At 39.1% G+C, this 14,477-nt stretch overlaps 1 protein-coding gene across 1 annotated transcript; it reads left to right on the top strand.

Annotated features, from left to right (window-relative positions):
- The first annotated feature begins 3,412 nt into the window (after positions 1-3,412).
- On the top strand, positions 3,413-12,919 carry LOC135076903 (hairy/enhancer-of-split related with YRPW motif protein). The gene is made up of 3 exons (XM_063971418.1): positions 3,413-3,600; positions 5,440-5,663; positions 12,390-12,919. Exons 1-3 carry the CDS (start codon positions 3,413-3,415, stop codon positions 12,917-12,919), a joined length of 942 nt encoding a protein of 313 aa, XP_063827488.1.
- Positions 12,920-14,477: the final 1,558 nt, after the last annotated feature.

Here is a 14,477-nt window from a genome sequence, read left to right as displayed (position 1 = left end):
GCGCGCTCTTAAGCTATGCAATTACAAACGCTCCATCAAAATATGCTAAAATTTAATCATTTACGCCAAAAGGAACAATATCGAACGACACATGAACTACAATAGTTATCGCAACTCGAAAAGCGGCTTTGTTTAGTCAAAGGATCCTATTTTTTCAATTTTTTACAGTCCTATCAATGAAGAGCTTATAAAACGGATTAAGCGCGGACAATGGTTTCAAGTGCGGGTCGACTTCAGCCCTGATGGGATTACATGTCTCAAAAGACGACACTTTTGACAAAAACCTCGTTAAAATTTTTCAAAAAATAAAGCTAAGGCAAGCACGATTCGGTTTATTAGTGTGGTTCTTTATTTTACTTAAAGTATTGGCACTTATTCTAATAGCTAAACTATCTCAATAACAATTAGGTTGGTAAAGAATGAGACATGACTGATATGAAATGTTAGAAAAAGCTTTATTCTTTAATTAGTTCTTTGAATGCCATAATTTTTACTAAAAACAAAGCTAAGCTTTGATAGTTATTGTTAATTTTGTATTTCTAATACAAAACATACGCATAGGAACATTTAAAAAATAACGCACGTCGCACACATAAAAATAAGGAACGCTTAAAAATATTTTTGAGATTCGGGCTCTATATTTAGACGAAGTGTTTCTGAATCTATTTATTAATTAAGCACGAAAGTTCTCACAATGACAAGTGACAAAAGGTTCCAATAGAAGTCCTAATATTGTTGAATTGTCACTGATCTCCACTTCTGCAAAACGTCGGGAACTTCCAAAGATCTGCCATCTAACTTAATCTGTCCGATGTTGTTGATTTGTATGCAAACTTTGCTCGTAATAAAGCTCTACGTAAGTTTAAATTCGAAACAAAGTTTGGCAAGAAAAGCCTCGGGCTTTCTAAAAAACTTTTGATTTAAAAGGGCAAGAGGACTTACGGAAAACAACTGGCTTTATTATGTTATCAGACTGAGTGATCCTCTTTTTAAATTGTTTCGCAATAGGTACTTTTAAGTAATGCTATTTTTGTATACCTATATATGTATTGACTCACATTAGTGTCTATGATTTACTGTTAAATGTATATGCTTTGACATAGTGTCTACAATTTACTTTCTACGATGATGTGTCTACACGCTTAACTCATTATCGTATCAAAGGCTGTAGTCTATGTGTGAATTAAAACCACCGAGGTAACAACCTTTAAATGTGGCAATAAAGCATCGACAAGTTGTTGTCTCAGTATCAGTATCGGGCCTAATACTCGTAACTGCAACTGTTTTGGCCCGTATTTTGAAACGTTCAAAACCTGTTGCTTAGACCTAGTCGCGTGCCGAGCGATAGTGACGTATGCCGCACGCCGACTAAACGCGTGCGATGCACGTTCAAGGGTAGCTAGAGCTTTCAAAGCAGACCACTAATTGTTGACAAAACACTTAGAACCTTAAAGGCCGGCAACGCACCTGTAACGCCCCTGGGTCTGCGGGTGTCTATGGGCGACGGTAATCACTTACCATCAGGTGATCCGTCTGCTCGTTTGCCTCCTATCACATAAAAAAAAAAAAAAAAAAAAATAGTAACGAATCCAATCAGCATTTTGTCTTATGTGAGTGAAGTAGGAAAGTAACTTAAATGTAAGAATAACCAACCCTCCTTCTGGCGCAGTTCGGGTAAAAATCCTTCTTTACCCAAGTAGACTTTTTTAAATTATCTTCAAAGCGTCCAATCAATTGAACGGGTTTCAACTCGATAAAAACCCGGTCGTGAAAATTTTCCGATTCGATTCGGCTATCTTCATTATTCCGATAAGGAGAGTTTGTTGAATTCCCCCCCGAGCCCGTAACTGATTGGCAATTCAGGAAATATTCCTTCCGATTCCCCGGCCTGCAGTTTGACCTCTGACCTTTTCCTTTTGTGATATGGGATTTGAAAATGATTTTTAGTTCCTAGAAAAGAACAAAATCGAAAACGGTGTGTTGTTTTCTGTGACATGGTTGACATTTTAATTTAAATCTTTTACTAACTAGCAACCACGTGAGTAGGCCCTGTACAGATCTCGAAGAAATAGTTTTTTTCTGAATATCTGAGCTTTTATGTTACTTATTACGATTAATATACATCACGCTAGACTTAGCATATGATTCAACATATCTTTCCAAAACCCAATCCTTTTGTCCGACTCAGAATGAATAAAATATCCGTCAAAAAAGTCGGACATCTCTACATATCTCATCGGATTGAATAAAATATTCTTCTTTTCTATTATGGTGTTGTTTAAAAATGTAGGAAAAGCCTGTTGATTTCCACGGCCGCGTGGCCACAAAGTGTCGGCGTGCGTCCGGCGTGTGACGCCGCCGGTCACGAGCTTCCACTCCTAACCACATTGCGGCGGATGCCGGCGGTTGGGCATTTGATGGACGGCCGATAAAAAAAAGAATTGCCTTAGGCATTTTTTTCATCAAATAATACGAGTAAGAAGGAGGGAATTACATAACTCTCTATGATCGTGTATATCTAAAAACCCAGAACGGAAAAGCTGTATTATATATTTTCACACCATTTCACAATTTTATTAGCTTACGAAAATCAAAAGGGGTGTACACAATAGCGGACTCAAAATTAGTATGTAAACGTTGCTTTATCCTCATGTACGGCCGGTCCCACGGTCGGGCCCCTAGCCCTCTCCCTCTTCCCTCCCATACAGTTCACACCAATAGTTCGCCGAATAAAATTGCGTTTCCTAATTGCTCCTCAGTTTCCCACCGTGCGCCTGACACGCGGCACTGCGAACCACCCAATCAGATAAGAAATAACACATTCTGAACTTTATTTACAAGTGTATAGAACAGAAAATAAGTGCAGTGAAATCAAAACTAATATTGAAGAAGTTTAATACGCTATTCGACCCCTTCATTGCGGTCCCTATGACTTTTATGTGCACGCATTAGCGTTGAAAATCTCCTATTTCGTCGCATTGGATTCGTTTGTCAGTTCAAAATAGTTGCCAATTTCCAAAACAGTTGTAAACACCCTTCTATGGACTAAATAAGAATGGTAATCCTGCGATGGGGGTGCACATAAAGTTGGTGCGAGATAAAGCGCGGTCGCCATGGGCGGCGTGCTGCGCGGACGCCGGCACGCGGCCGCACACTCCGCGCCCGTCCGTCCACGCGCGCGCACGTGGCCCCACAGTGCACACCTAGCCTTACGTTTACGTTGCACTTCGCAAACTTTTACAAACTTTTTGAATAGTTAAAATTTTTAACACATTGTGCCCGAGGCTTTATGACTTTGTTTTAAAAGTGTTTTTGGAATAAAAACTAATTAGCAATATGTTTTGAAAACATTTTTAAAACTTGTTTTGAGTGAGTGACATAAATAACTGCGACTGAAACTTGTGAAGTGAACATGGAGTACCACCACCGCCATATGGAGCAGACCAGCGTGGTCCATGCGCAGACGCAGCCCCCCCAGTGGGGCTACGGGTGGGGCCCGCCGGCCCCGGGGCCCGCTCCTCCGGCCCCAGCTCAAAGAAATAAGCGGACCCACTCCGAAAGCGAAGACGATGCCTTCTCTGAAGAGAGCAGTAAAGATGCGCAGTAAGTACAATTTATATTTAGAAATTCTATGAATGTTGAACACAGATTTTAAGGCTGTTATTCGTACACAATGCTATGTAAGTACAAAGAAAATTTATATAAATAGCAACCGAAACAAACAACAGAAACATCTGCGTAAAAGAATTCCAAGAACGTAATTAGGCTCGACATTTCGCCAGCATTTCGTAGCAGCCTGTAGCCGTAAGCTTACAAAGCATGTTTTACATAATTCCACGTCTCTACTCGCGCAGGCTCGTAGCAGCTACGACGTCGCGTAGCGGATGCTACGAATGTTGTTACAATAATGTAACGTGAATATGAACTTGAGGAAATTCTGTTAGAGGAAAGGAAATATTATTTATAGATCAGTTCATTTTATTCCACTTTGGACCAGGCTCTGTCCCAAAGCAACTGAGCTCAATACTCGACTATTTTTTCCAAGTTACCCAACTACTAACCTGAATAGACTTTTCGCGGTCGCGTTACATTTAACAGATGACTGAGTAAATGAGATAGTTTGGTAGAATTTCCCAGAAAATTGATGATAATATTACAGGTTAGCTTATTCTAATATTTTGTTCGCTAAGGCCCAGAACAGACGGTGAAACGCAACTGCAACGAAACTGCAACGTTCTGATGATTCTGATGAATGAAACTAAAACTTAAAGTTTCAAACTGGTCGCGTCAATCTCTCAACGGACGCTATGGCAGAAACTTAGATGCAACTCAAAAGTAACTAGCAGTTGCAGTTTCGTTGCAGTTGCGTTTCACCGTCTGTTCTGGGCCTAAGTTAACACAAATATACACGTTGGAAAACATTACTTATTTATTGATACGATCTTTGTTCTACAACTACAAATTAATAATTATACCCAACTAAATAAGGTAATATGTTACTTTTCGCTGATAAATTACACCCAAAGAGATCAAGACACGTTCTGATTGCAAAACTTTTATTGGTATAGTTGGGGAGATCGTGTGGGTGATCGGAAGTAGCTTTCCGATAATCTGTACTTGTTAACGTGATGAATTTTGTGTTTGCTGTTGGCGGAACGCGGCGACAAAGGAACAAAGCTGTAAGCCCCAGTAAAACAAGCTTTTGCGTAGAAACTACAAGTTGCAGTGGTTGAAAGGCTCACTGAATCGGCATTATAAGAGTTCATTAGGTTCGCAATTGCTTTCCCTATTTGTTGCTTGTTCCTTCCGGATTTCCGCGTTGAACTTTATCTTCTATTCTTGCTCTATCTTTCTAGATATCTTCACTCAAGGACTTGATAAATGCAAAAGATTAAAGGCAATAAGTAACAGCCGTAAGCTAGTAAAGTATTAATTCCCCTAATTTGAGTTTCTTTAGCAACAGGCAGTTGTTGGGATCGGATTGGGAAGCGATAGGGCTTCTTACGTCACGACGAACGTTGTTTACGTTACGCAACTAATCACCGAAACATTTCCACGAATGCAAGGTTTTTAGCGAGATAAATTCATAACAAATGCCGAATGTGATACTTGTTTACGAATTTGTCGAGGATCCCGGTGAGTTGACAGGGCAATATCGCGTATTTATTTGGGAAAATTTCCTCTTACTATATCTAACGTAACATTATATTGCTATTATGTGAAAATAGTTAATATTATACCCATGTCTTTATACTTTCATCGATGTATGATGATTCTGTAGCATTGATTTGAACTCTGAATATTCGGGGTAAAAAAGGAACCCAAGTTTTAGAAATACTGTAAAAAGTGTTGTCTCATTTTATATCTGCAAGCGCTCTAATTTAATCGAAGCAGTTCTTTTAGAGCCCCCAACATAAGGTTTTGCCCAAGCTAACAAAGTACGGCACCCTCCAGGTCTCCAGGAGGCGACTCGTGCCAGCTGATGACGCGGAAGCGGCGGCGCGGCGTCATCGAGAAGAAGCGGCGAGACCGCATCAACACCTCGCTGACGGAGCTGAAGCGGTTGGTACCGGCCGCTTGCGAGAAGCAGGGCAGCGCCAAGCTGGAGAAGGCAGAGATACTCCAGCTGACGGTCGATCATCTGAAGATGCTGCATGCTAAAGGTTTGAAACTTGGCTCATTGTTTTGTCGTGTGATTCTTGATTAAGAAGATTTCAGATCTGAATCTGAATTTCACAAACTCTTTCAGCACGTAGTGTTCAGTACTATTTCATAATCTAAATATCACCTTATTGGAAATTTTGAGACCTTCATTTCTATTTATTGCTTAGCTTTGTTTATGTAAACGTAAGTGGCGATATTTATTCTATGGTTTACGCAAAAGTTGTGGTAGAGGGAACAGAGATGGGAACTATTTGAACTATATTCTAAAATTATCTGTACTTTAACCACTATTTTACGTTTACCCCTTGAGTCAATGTCTAAAACCGATTGAAATGCGATCGGCTGAAATTAGGAATTAATAATGTAAAATGTTAAAAATTTAAAATTTTCAGTAGGTAAGGACACTTTTTCACTATAAAAAAAGCCTAATACGAATTCCGTTCATCTATACTTATAATAATAGATACTATTTGCGCTACATTCGTCATATACCATCAAGTGAAGTATTTCGGGTCGTTGTCTGATGCAAAAAAATCCCTCTTTAAACTGACTGACGTCAGTGTGACGTAATACCACATGTTTGAGAATAGGCTTAGCGTAAAATGCGAACTCCGAGGCCTTTAACTGACAAACACACGAATGCTTACACGATCGTAATGTGATCCCCGGAAAAACTGCCTAAAGTTTTGATTTATGCGTAAAAGAAAACGGCTAAAAATAATAAGTTGTCTAACTTTTTGTTGGATTTTTTTATTCTTACGTCAAAACAGCACTGCCTTGCAATTCACATAAAAATAATATAACTAAACAAGACGTCAAGAAAGGAAGTAAAACCTGACAAGTGTATCCCAACAAAAACATTCTGTAAAAAACTAGCCAAGTCTCTCGTGCTTGTTTATCTCTAAAAAGTAATGAAATCTAGACAAAGTCGTGCCAAGTCTATGGTTCTTTACTGCGATTTCTTTATTATTATAGTTAATGTTGTGTGACTTGGCCGTTTAAGTAAGGGTACAAAACCAGGTGCGCCATGACACCATTGCACCAATCTGTTGCCAGAACCGCTACCCATTGACGATGGAATATTGCCACTTGGAAAACGTTGATTTAATAACCAGTCAATTGTAGGCTTAATAAAGCTGCGTATTTCAATAATACTTATGCATGATTATTGATCTTAATAAAGATGATGATTATTGTTCAACGGCCAAGTCACACAACTTTAACTATAATAATAAAGAAATCGCAGTAAAGAACCATAGACTTGGCACGACTTTGTCTAGATTTCATTACTTTTTAGAGATAAACAAGCACGAGAGACTTGGCTAGTTTTTTACAGAATGTTTTTGTTGGGATTTCACTTCTTTTTGTAGAATGTGGCATAATTATTTAACGTCGTCGTCCTTTACTATTATCAGGCCTCCGTCACTCGCCTATGTCGGCCGAGATAATTACCTACAGCGCGCGACAACTTCAAGTTGCAAATCAGTCCGGGCCGCCACGCGCCTGTTTGCACACGCGTATCTATACACGCTCGGTCGATCATAGTCGCAATCAAGGTTTATTGTTCCAAGTTCCAACAGCACTGTTATTCTTCTTTAATGAAAAAATTTAATATTTAGGAATAATAATTAACTGTAGTGATTTAAATAATAAAAAAACTACACTTTTTAAATAATAAATTATTTTGAAATACTTATGACAAAAAACTATAGCAAAAAATTATTTTAGCTAATAAAAACATTAACTTTACTTCACCGTGTCTATTTTCCGACACTACACCTTTTAAAACTGTTTGTTTAATTTCGAATTATCGCAACACTGAAGTTTATTAATAGGTACTTTAGAGATGGTACAATCGTACCACTCCACTAGATTAAAGTTTTCTAATCGTAAATACAATAAATGCTTCTTAAAATTAAGTTTTTATTTATTTTACTTTGCTCATACAACCCTGACGCTTGAGCGGTGACGTAGATCAATTCTAAACACAAAAAAAATGCGCTCTTGTGAGCGTAGTAGTAAGGTGCGATTTCGAATGCACCATGTGCGTTGGATATTTTGCATTATTATTATTACCGTTAAAATGTCGGCATCTGATCCTACACAAAGGAGTGCAATTTCTGTTGCTACTATTATGTATTCTGTGCTATTATCGACATTTTTTTTACGATATTAAACATAGCGACCTTTAAAATGGACAACGAATCAGAATTGTTTTAATAATAACTTAACCTTAGCGAACCTCACGATATAATAAACGAAATCAACCAAATTTAAATTACACAACATTTAACTTAATCGACGGGGGGGTCTAGAAAGGAAAAAAAATCTGGATACCGCGGTGCAGAAAATCGACGCTCAAAGTGCTAGCGCCATCTAGCGGTGAGCGGTACAGGCGAACACCACGGTGCCGGTGTGGCGCTAGTAGTATTGATTATGAATGTGGTGTTACTTCAGATCTTCGATTTTCCTAGTTTTTATAGTTTTCCCTTTATGTGGCCATTAAACCCTAACTCTGTACCAAATTTCAGCTCTCTGAGTTTATGGGAAGTACTAGTTCTATTTTGATGATCATCAGTGAGTGAGTGAGTGTCATAAATGCGAAACTTTGCTTTCGCTTAACTTCGGAACTAAATGACCTACAGACATGAAATTTTGGATTTTAAGTATGTGATTATAGCTTACTAGATGACGAAAATTTCTGCGTTCTGGTCTTATCCAGAGGTTCTCAAATAGGGGCCTGAAAATGCGGCGAAATGGTTCCAGTAAAGGATGGTACGGCAGTGTTTGCTTCGCGCTCGACTTGGCGGGGGCACTGCCGTGCCCCCAGATAATTTTACTTTCTTGGCATTTAAAAACGAAATCTTTCCCGTTATACCCTGTCTTTCATCGAATAACGACTTACTTCCTGCAAATTACCGGAAACGTAACGGTGATTCCCGATGTAGCGCGAAAAAATACAAAAATACTAAAGGCTCGATGAATCCTTGAAAATAATAAAAAACCTGACGCTTCCGTCGTATTATAGAAACTTCTTTTTAGAAACTTTTTGGCACTGTTACTTTTAGTTGCCAATTTCGTTTTCCAACACCTTACGCTTCCTCCAGTCGGCGGGCGTTTTTTTTTTCAATTTGTCGAACGAAGAAATTGAATTATTCGCTTTCATTTGCTATTGAAAGAACTGAAATGATTGGGAATAGCTTAAAACTTATTTTGTAGCACTTTAGTTTAGAGAAGATGTAATGAAATTTTTACACTATATCGAATTTCTCTTAAAACGAAGGCTTCTTATAAATATCGAATTTCTCTCTAGACGAAAGATGCTAAAAGATACAAGTATTATTGAACAGTAACAGAAAATAGAGTGTCTTTACATTGTTTGTCTTATTTTAGCACACGCATCATATGTAGATGCTATAACATAACTGCTAAGACCTCAATATTTCCCATCAGAGGTAGAGTACGAGCTCTAGTTTCAACTCCACCAATAAGGCTGAGTTGCACCACATAACTTCAATCGTAACTACTATTACGATGACCGGTGCTTTTTGTATGGAGTTTGACAGATTTTTGACGTTTTTAAAGTTAAAGTCACGTGTTATAGTTAACCGAAGTGCTCTCACCACACGGTCAATGTCAACCGTTCATCTGATGCGGGCGCGTGGACCGCGGGTCCCGGGTTCGCTTCCCACGCCGCTTCCGGGTGCGACAGGTGGACGGGCGTTTTTATAACCGCTTTGAAACATGTTTGGCCTTTTGACGTTTAAAAACGAATTAAGCCTCTTTCGGTGTTTCCGGAATTTAGAGCTTAGATCAAGGTTAAGGTAAAAAATTAAACTGAGTTTCGGTAAATCAAAAGCTTACCACTTAGGTACCTTTAAGTTCATTTCAGGTACGTGAAGAACAAAAACACAATAAAATTAAAGTAGGTACCTACCTATTACTATTCTATCACTATGCAAAATTGATTCTTTTGAAACACGTTATATCGTTTTCAATTTCACTTCACCTTTGGCATTTGAATTGAATTTCACTGAACTTTCAAACGTTTCCGCCCATTTTAAAAATTCCAACGATATTGTTTGTGGTTGGTCCTCAATTTGTGGTTTCCACAACGCTCCGAGAAGCGCCGTAATCACTTCCGATGTAATGTAGAGACGTAATTAAATAAAAGTCTGTTAACTTACTGAATATTTTAAACTTCGGAAGTCAACTTCCGACGGAGTTATTCAGACTTAAGGTCATTGCGTTTGATTTCGCAACATTTGTTTAACTTCCGAATATTTCCAAACCTTTGCTAACTTTTTTTTTTCTATTTTACTGTCTTTTTTTAAATCAATGTCATATCTAAAATACACATAGTTTCGTCGGAAAATCAAAGAAACTATTTGTAAGTAGCAGTCATAAACACAATTACGCCCGTATTCACTTACGATGTTTACTTAAGTGAAGCAGCAAATCGACCGCACAGCTTTGAATAGAGCTCTTTGATTGGTTCGTGCGTCACCCTGTGCGTCCACGCGCACTGTGAGCCTCATAGTAATGTTTGTAAATATGGGCGTTAAAAAAACACAGGTATTTAAAACCTTCCGTCCAAATAAAAAATCATTGACAAAATGAAAGAGACTTATCCACCCACAAACACTCAGCCATCTGACCACAACAATCTGCTAACGAAGTCTCAGTTACACCAGGTAGTAGCACCTGGCCCCGACAGGAAGCGAACCGCGACCACGCGGCGTGACTCGCAACAATCACGGGCTCCATTGATTTACTTATTGTGCTCCCTAATTGAATTTGGTTCGGCTATCTTGGAGATTTTATTCTTTTAGACGAAAACAATTTGCTCTTTAGTTTATTTACATTTGTCTTTTTATTGCGTAGTTACGTTAGAATATAAAAATGTATTCAGGTGTTGTACTTGAAGTCTTCAATAAAAATGTAAATGAATTTGTTTTGGTAGGTAGGTCTATAAGACTAATAAAATCTAACGTAGACAATAAATACAATTTCAATGGATGAAGAAAGAGCTCCAGACACTCTTTGTTAATCCATATGAGGCAAACAATAATAAAAACCAATCCAATTACTTTTCCCAATCCAAAGGGTTTCGAGTTAATTATTTTTGTTGAACAAATAGAACTTAAAACAGTGTATCAATCAATCAGTAACCCGATAAGGATTATCAGTGTTTGCCCAGGACTGTGGGAACCCCGGAGGCGAGCGCGTCCCAGAGGGACTCAAGGGAGCCATGGGGGCGGGCGCCGCCCTCCGCGATTAGCGAATTAATACGTCGAATTTGCGGTCTTGGTGTAATGCGGCGGACCGCGTGGGAATTGGATTAAAAAGTCACTCTTATAAGGGTACATGAAAAAAACAAATAGTCACTAAAGCTATTTTAAAATATATTTTCACATCTAACCATTTTTTTGACATTATGTCTCCAAGCTAGGTCAAGTTCATTTGTGGATAATTCGAAAAAGCACTACGAAAAATTCCTTGGTTCAAATTGAAATAAATTAATAAACGTAGGTAAACATTACCAACGTAGCTAAGTACCTACCACGCTGAAAAATTCTTTTGCGCATTACGAAACTGTTTTTAAAACCAGTACTATGAATAACGAACAACTAATATTTTTGGTCTTGATACAACGATAAACCATTAACAACATGTGTTAGATCCAATTAATTTGTCTTACTCAACAAAATCCACATTATTTTCTACTATTTCTAACCCACATTCAAGCGATCCAGTTTGCAGCGCGTACGCACCGCGGCCGGAAGCGGAACGCTAGTAGAAGGGTTGTCACACCTGCGTACAGAAAAAATACAAAAAACTCTTAGAAAAAAACAACAACTTAATAACAAGGCCAAATGCAGACGGAAGGAAGGGAGCGCACAATTATAAGAATCCTGCGCATTTAAGTGGGACACTTTTGAGAATTTAATAGATTTAGGATAGGAAAGATTATGTATGTGTCTGACAAAAGGATAGACGAGATTTATTTGATTCTCTTGTGTCCCTAAACAATTCGATTGAATCCATCAGAAATTGAAATTAGATGACGTCAAAATTCGAAGAACTACTTGTTTCCCTTCAAGTTCTCAGTAAGTTTGCGTATTTGAAGTGATCTCTAAAATAAATAACTATAGAATTCTGAAAATCGTTACACTGTTAAGAATAATTTCACTTCAACAGACAAGACTGATTTAAATACGAGTATATACGCGAAATTCGCGAAATTATTCTTGCTTCCCTTGTCGCCCTGTTGTCTGGTAACGGGAAAAGTAGAGATTAAAACTGGCCAAATATGCAAACGAGAAAGCTGCACAAATAAGACAAGTTTTCAAAATAATACCAAAGAAAGGGAAACGAGATTCTTATCCCCAAGTTCAGACACGGCACCCCGTTGGCCCGGTGGCCCAGTGCCCGACCAGCCGGCCCGGACCCCCGAAACGTCGCACATTCTATTTCCTCCAAGGAAGCGCGGAAGGGGATAGCGGATCCTCTTATTCAGGTTTTTTGCATCGGAAGACGCGAGGGGCTCCCGTTACCGATGCCATCCCTTTCACGCGCACATTCGAAAACACCCATCTCGCTCCCGCCACAACTTGTTGCGTAACGAGGGTTCTTATGAATGGACTCGCTTTGTTCTTGTTTCCTCGAGCAGACATCTGGACCGATCACGTGAGTTTATTTACATAACAATGCTCTCGTTGCAGGACTCGACACGTTCGCGTACGATCCGCAACGGTACGCGATGGACTACCACAGCATCGGGTTTCGGGAGTGCGCGGCGGAGGTCGCGAGGTACCTGGTGAGCTGCGAAGGCCTCGACATTCAGGATCCTTTAAGGCTACGGCTGATGAGCCATTTGCAATGCTTCGCGGCGCAGCGGGAGTTGGCAGCGAAGTCGGCGAATTGGGGCTACCCTCAGTACCCTGCCACGCCGGTGCCTCCTCAGCCTCAGCATTCTGGATACACAGATTTAGGGCACAGACAAGACACAGCTGTGACGACGGCGAGCTCGACGATCGCAGCGCCCACAGCTATTGCGGCCCCGCTTTCGGCAGCCCCCAACTATCCTCACTACCCGCCGGGGCCACCAGCGCCACCAGGCCCCCCTGGCCCCCACCCAGCCCCTCCAGCCCCTCACTACCCCACTCCCTACCCTCACCACCCCCCACACCACCAGTATTCACAGAACAGTTCCAAGCCTTACAGGCCTTGGGGTGCTGAACTAGCGTACTAACTAAATCAAAACTTACCTTCCTACACATAATTATTTTGCGATTTCATTTATAAAAGATTTTGTATGGCAAACTTAGTCAAACATAGCAATGATATAATTAAGAAAATACCTCTGCTGTATCAAAAATAATTGCTCACTTGCGCAAACAGCAACTCTGTATTATATAAATACATAATTTAACTTTTCTAAGTAAAAATCTCTTCTAAATGGACTCGCCCTGTTGCGTCGATCTCAGAGTTTAATTGTCTAAATTATAAATATTTTTGAGACTGCCCTGTTATAGTTTACGAATACTATGTAAGTTGTGTGATAGCAATATAGTATATTATATAAGTTTATCGCGAATAGTCACTAGTACTTTAGGACCAAAAATTAAGCTTTAAAGTTGTACATAGTATATTTTCTAAGGTGATGCTCAACATTAGGCAAATAAAATGCAAATTTCATTAAAACATTGACAATAATCAGTGAAAAGATACTCTCTTTTATTAAAGACAAGATACATTAGTTATGTAACGATAATAATTATGGTTGTGCACCTGCAAAGAATTATAATAAAGTACCTAGTTAGTATTATTAATAGCATTTATTTTATTACAAAATATTAAGTACACATCAGGTGTTTCCATCAGGTTCATTTATATAGGAACAAAATTAATTATTTTTAAAATCATCACGAAATTAACTGAAGAAAACCCTTATTTTCATAAACTCATATTGTAATCTTTTTGTGAATCCCTTCACAGTAGGTAATACATAATACACAATTCATATTAACTGCACCGTGTGATGTTTGATGATTTATTGTTGTGAAATTAATAATAATGACAAGAGACACTTTGTACATTGTTTGTAAATATAATGACTGAATGTGAGAAATTAAATTATTCTTATGAAATTTTATTTCAGTTTTTTATTTTAGACAACTAAAATAAACCTTTTTTCATACTCTTATTTTTGTTATCCTCAAATTTATAGCCCACTTACTGCCGATCGCCCCACCCCTATCATTTTAATTGGCAGTTATCTATTTAGCAAAAGGTTGCCGATGGCGATTGACCGACTGCATCGCACAGGTGTGACTGGCATTACATTACCATAAACTGACCATATGGGGGTGACTTCTGCGACTGAGGGGCGAGTCAGGGCCGTGCCACTTCAATGCTCGTATGGGATATCGCCACCCCTGTGTTTCCCACGCGTCCGTCTCGCTCACTCGCGTGGTTCACGTATCTCCGTCCCTCTCGCGGACATCCGTAGGAAGCGAATGCGCGGGCGCAGGGTGCAAAAACGCGGTTTTTGTGCGCGCGTGTGTGCGCCGCGCGCCGTGTGGCGGTATTTTAACAGTTAGGAAGCAGCATGCCCTTCACGGACGAAGTAAAATGAACTTTATATTAGCAAAAAAGATAAACTTTGAAGGGAATGTTATTTGAGACAGTAAAAAAGCGTGGGAATTCAAATATTGCAGGTTGTTGACAACTTAATAATAAACAATAGAGTTGGAATATGATCTCCTATAGACTTTACAATAGCAATGTTGTTTGGTAGTGAGATAAAC

The sequence above is a fragment of the Ostrinia nubilalis genome, chromosome 1, assembly GCF_963855985.1.
Source record: "Ostrinia nubilalis chromosome 1, ilOstNubi1.1, whole genome shotgun sequence".
Lineage (NCBI taxonomy): Eukaryota > Metazoa > Arthropoda > Insecta > Lepidoptera > Crambidae > Ostrinia > Ostrinia nubilalis.
Note: the sequence above shows the minus strand (reverse complement) of the source record. Positions and strands in the feature narration are given on the sequence as shown.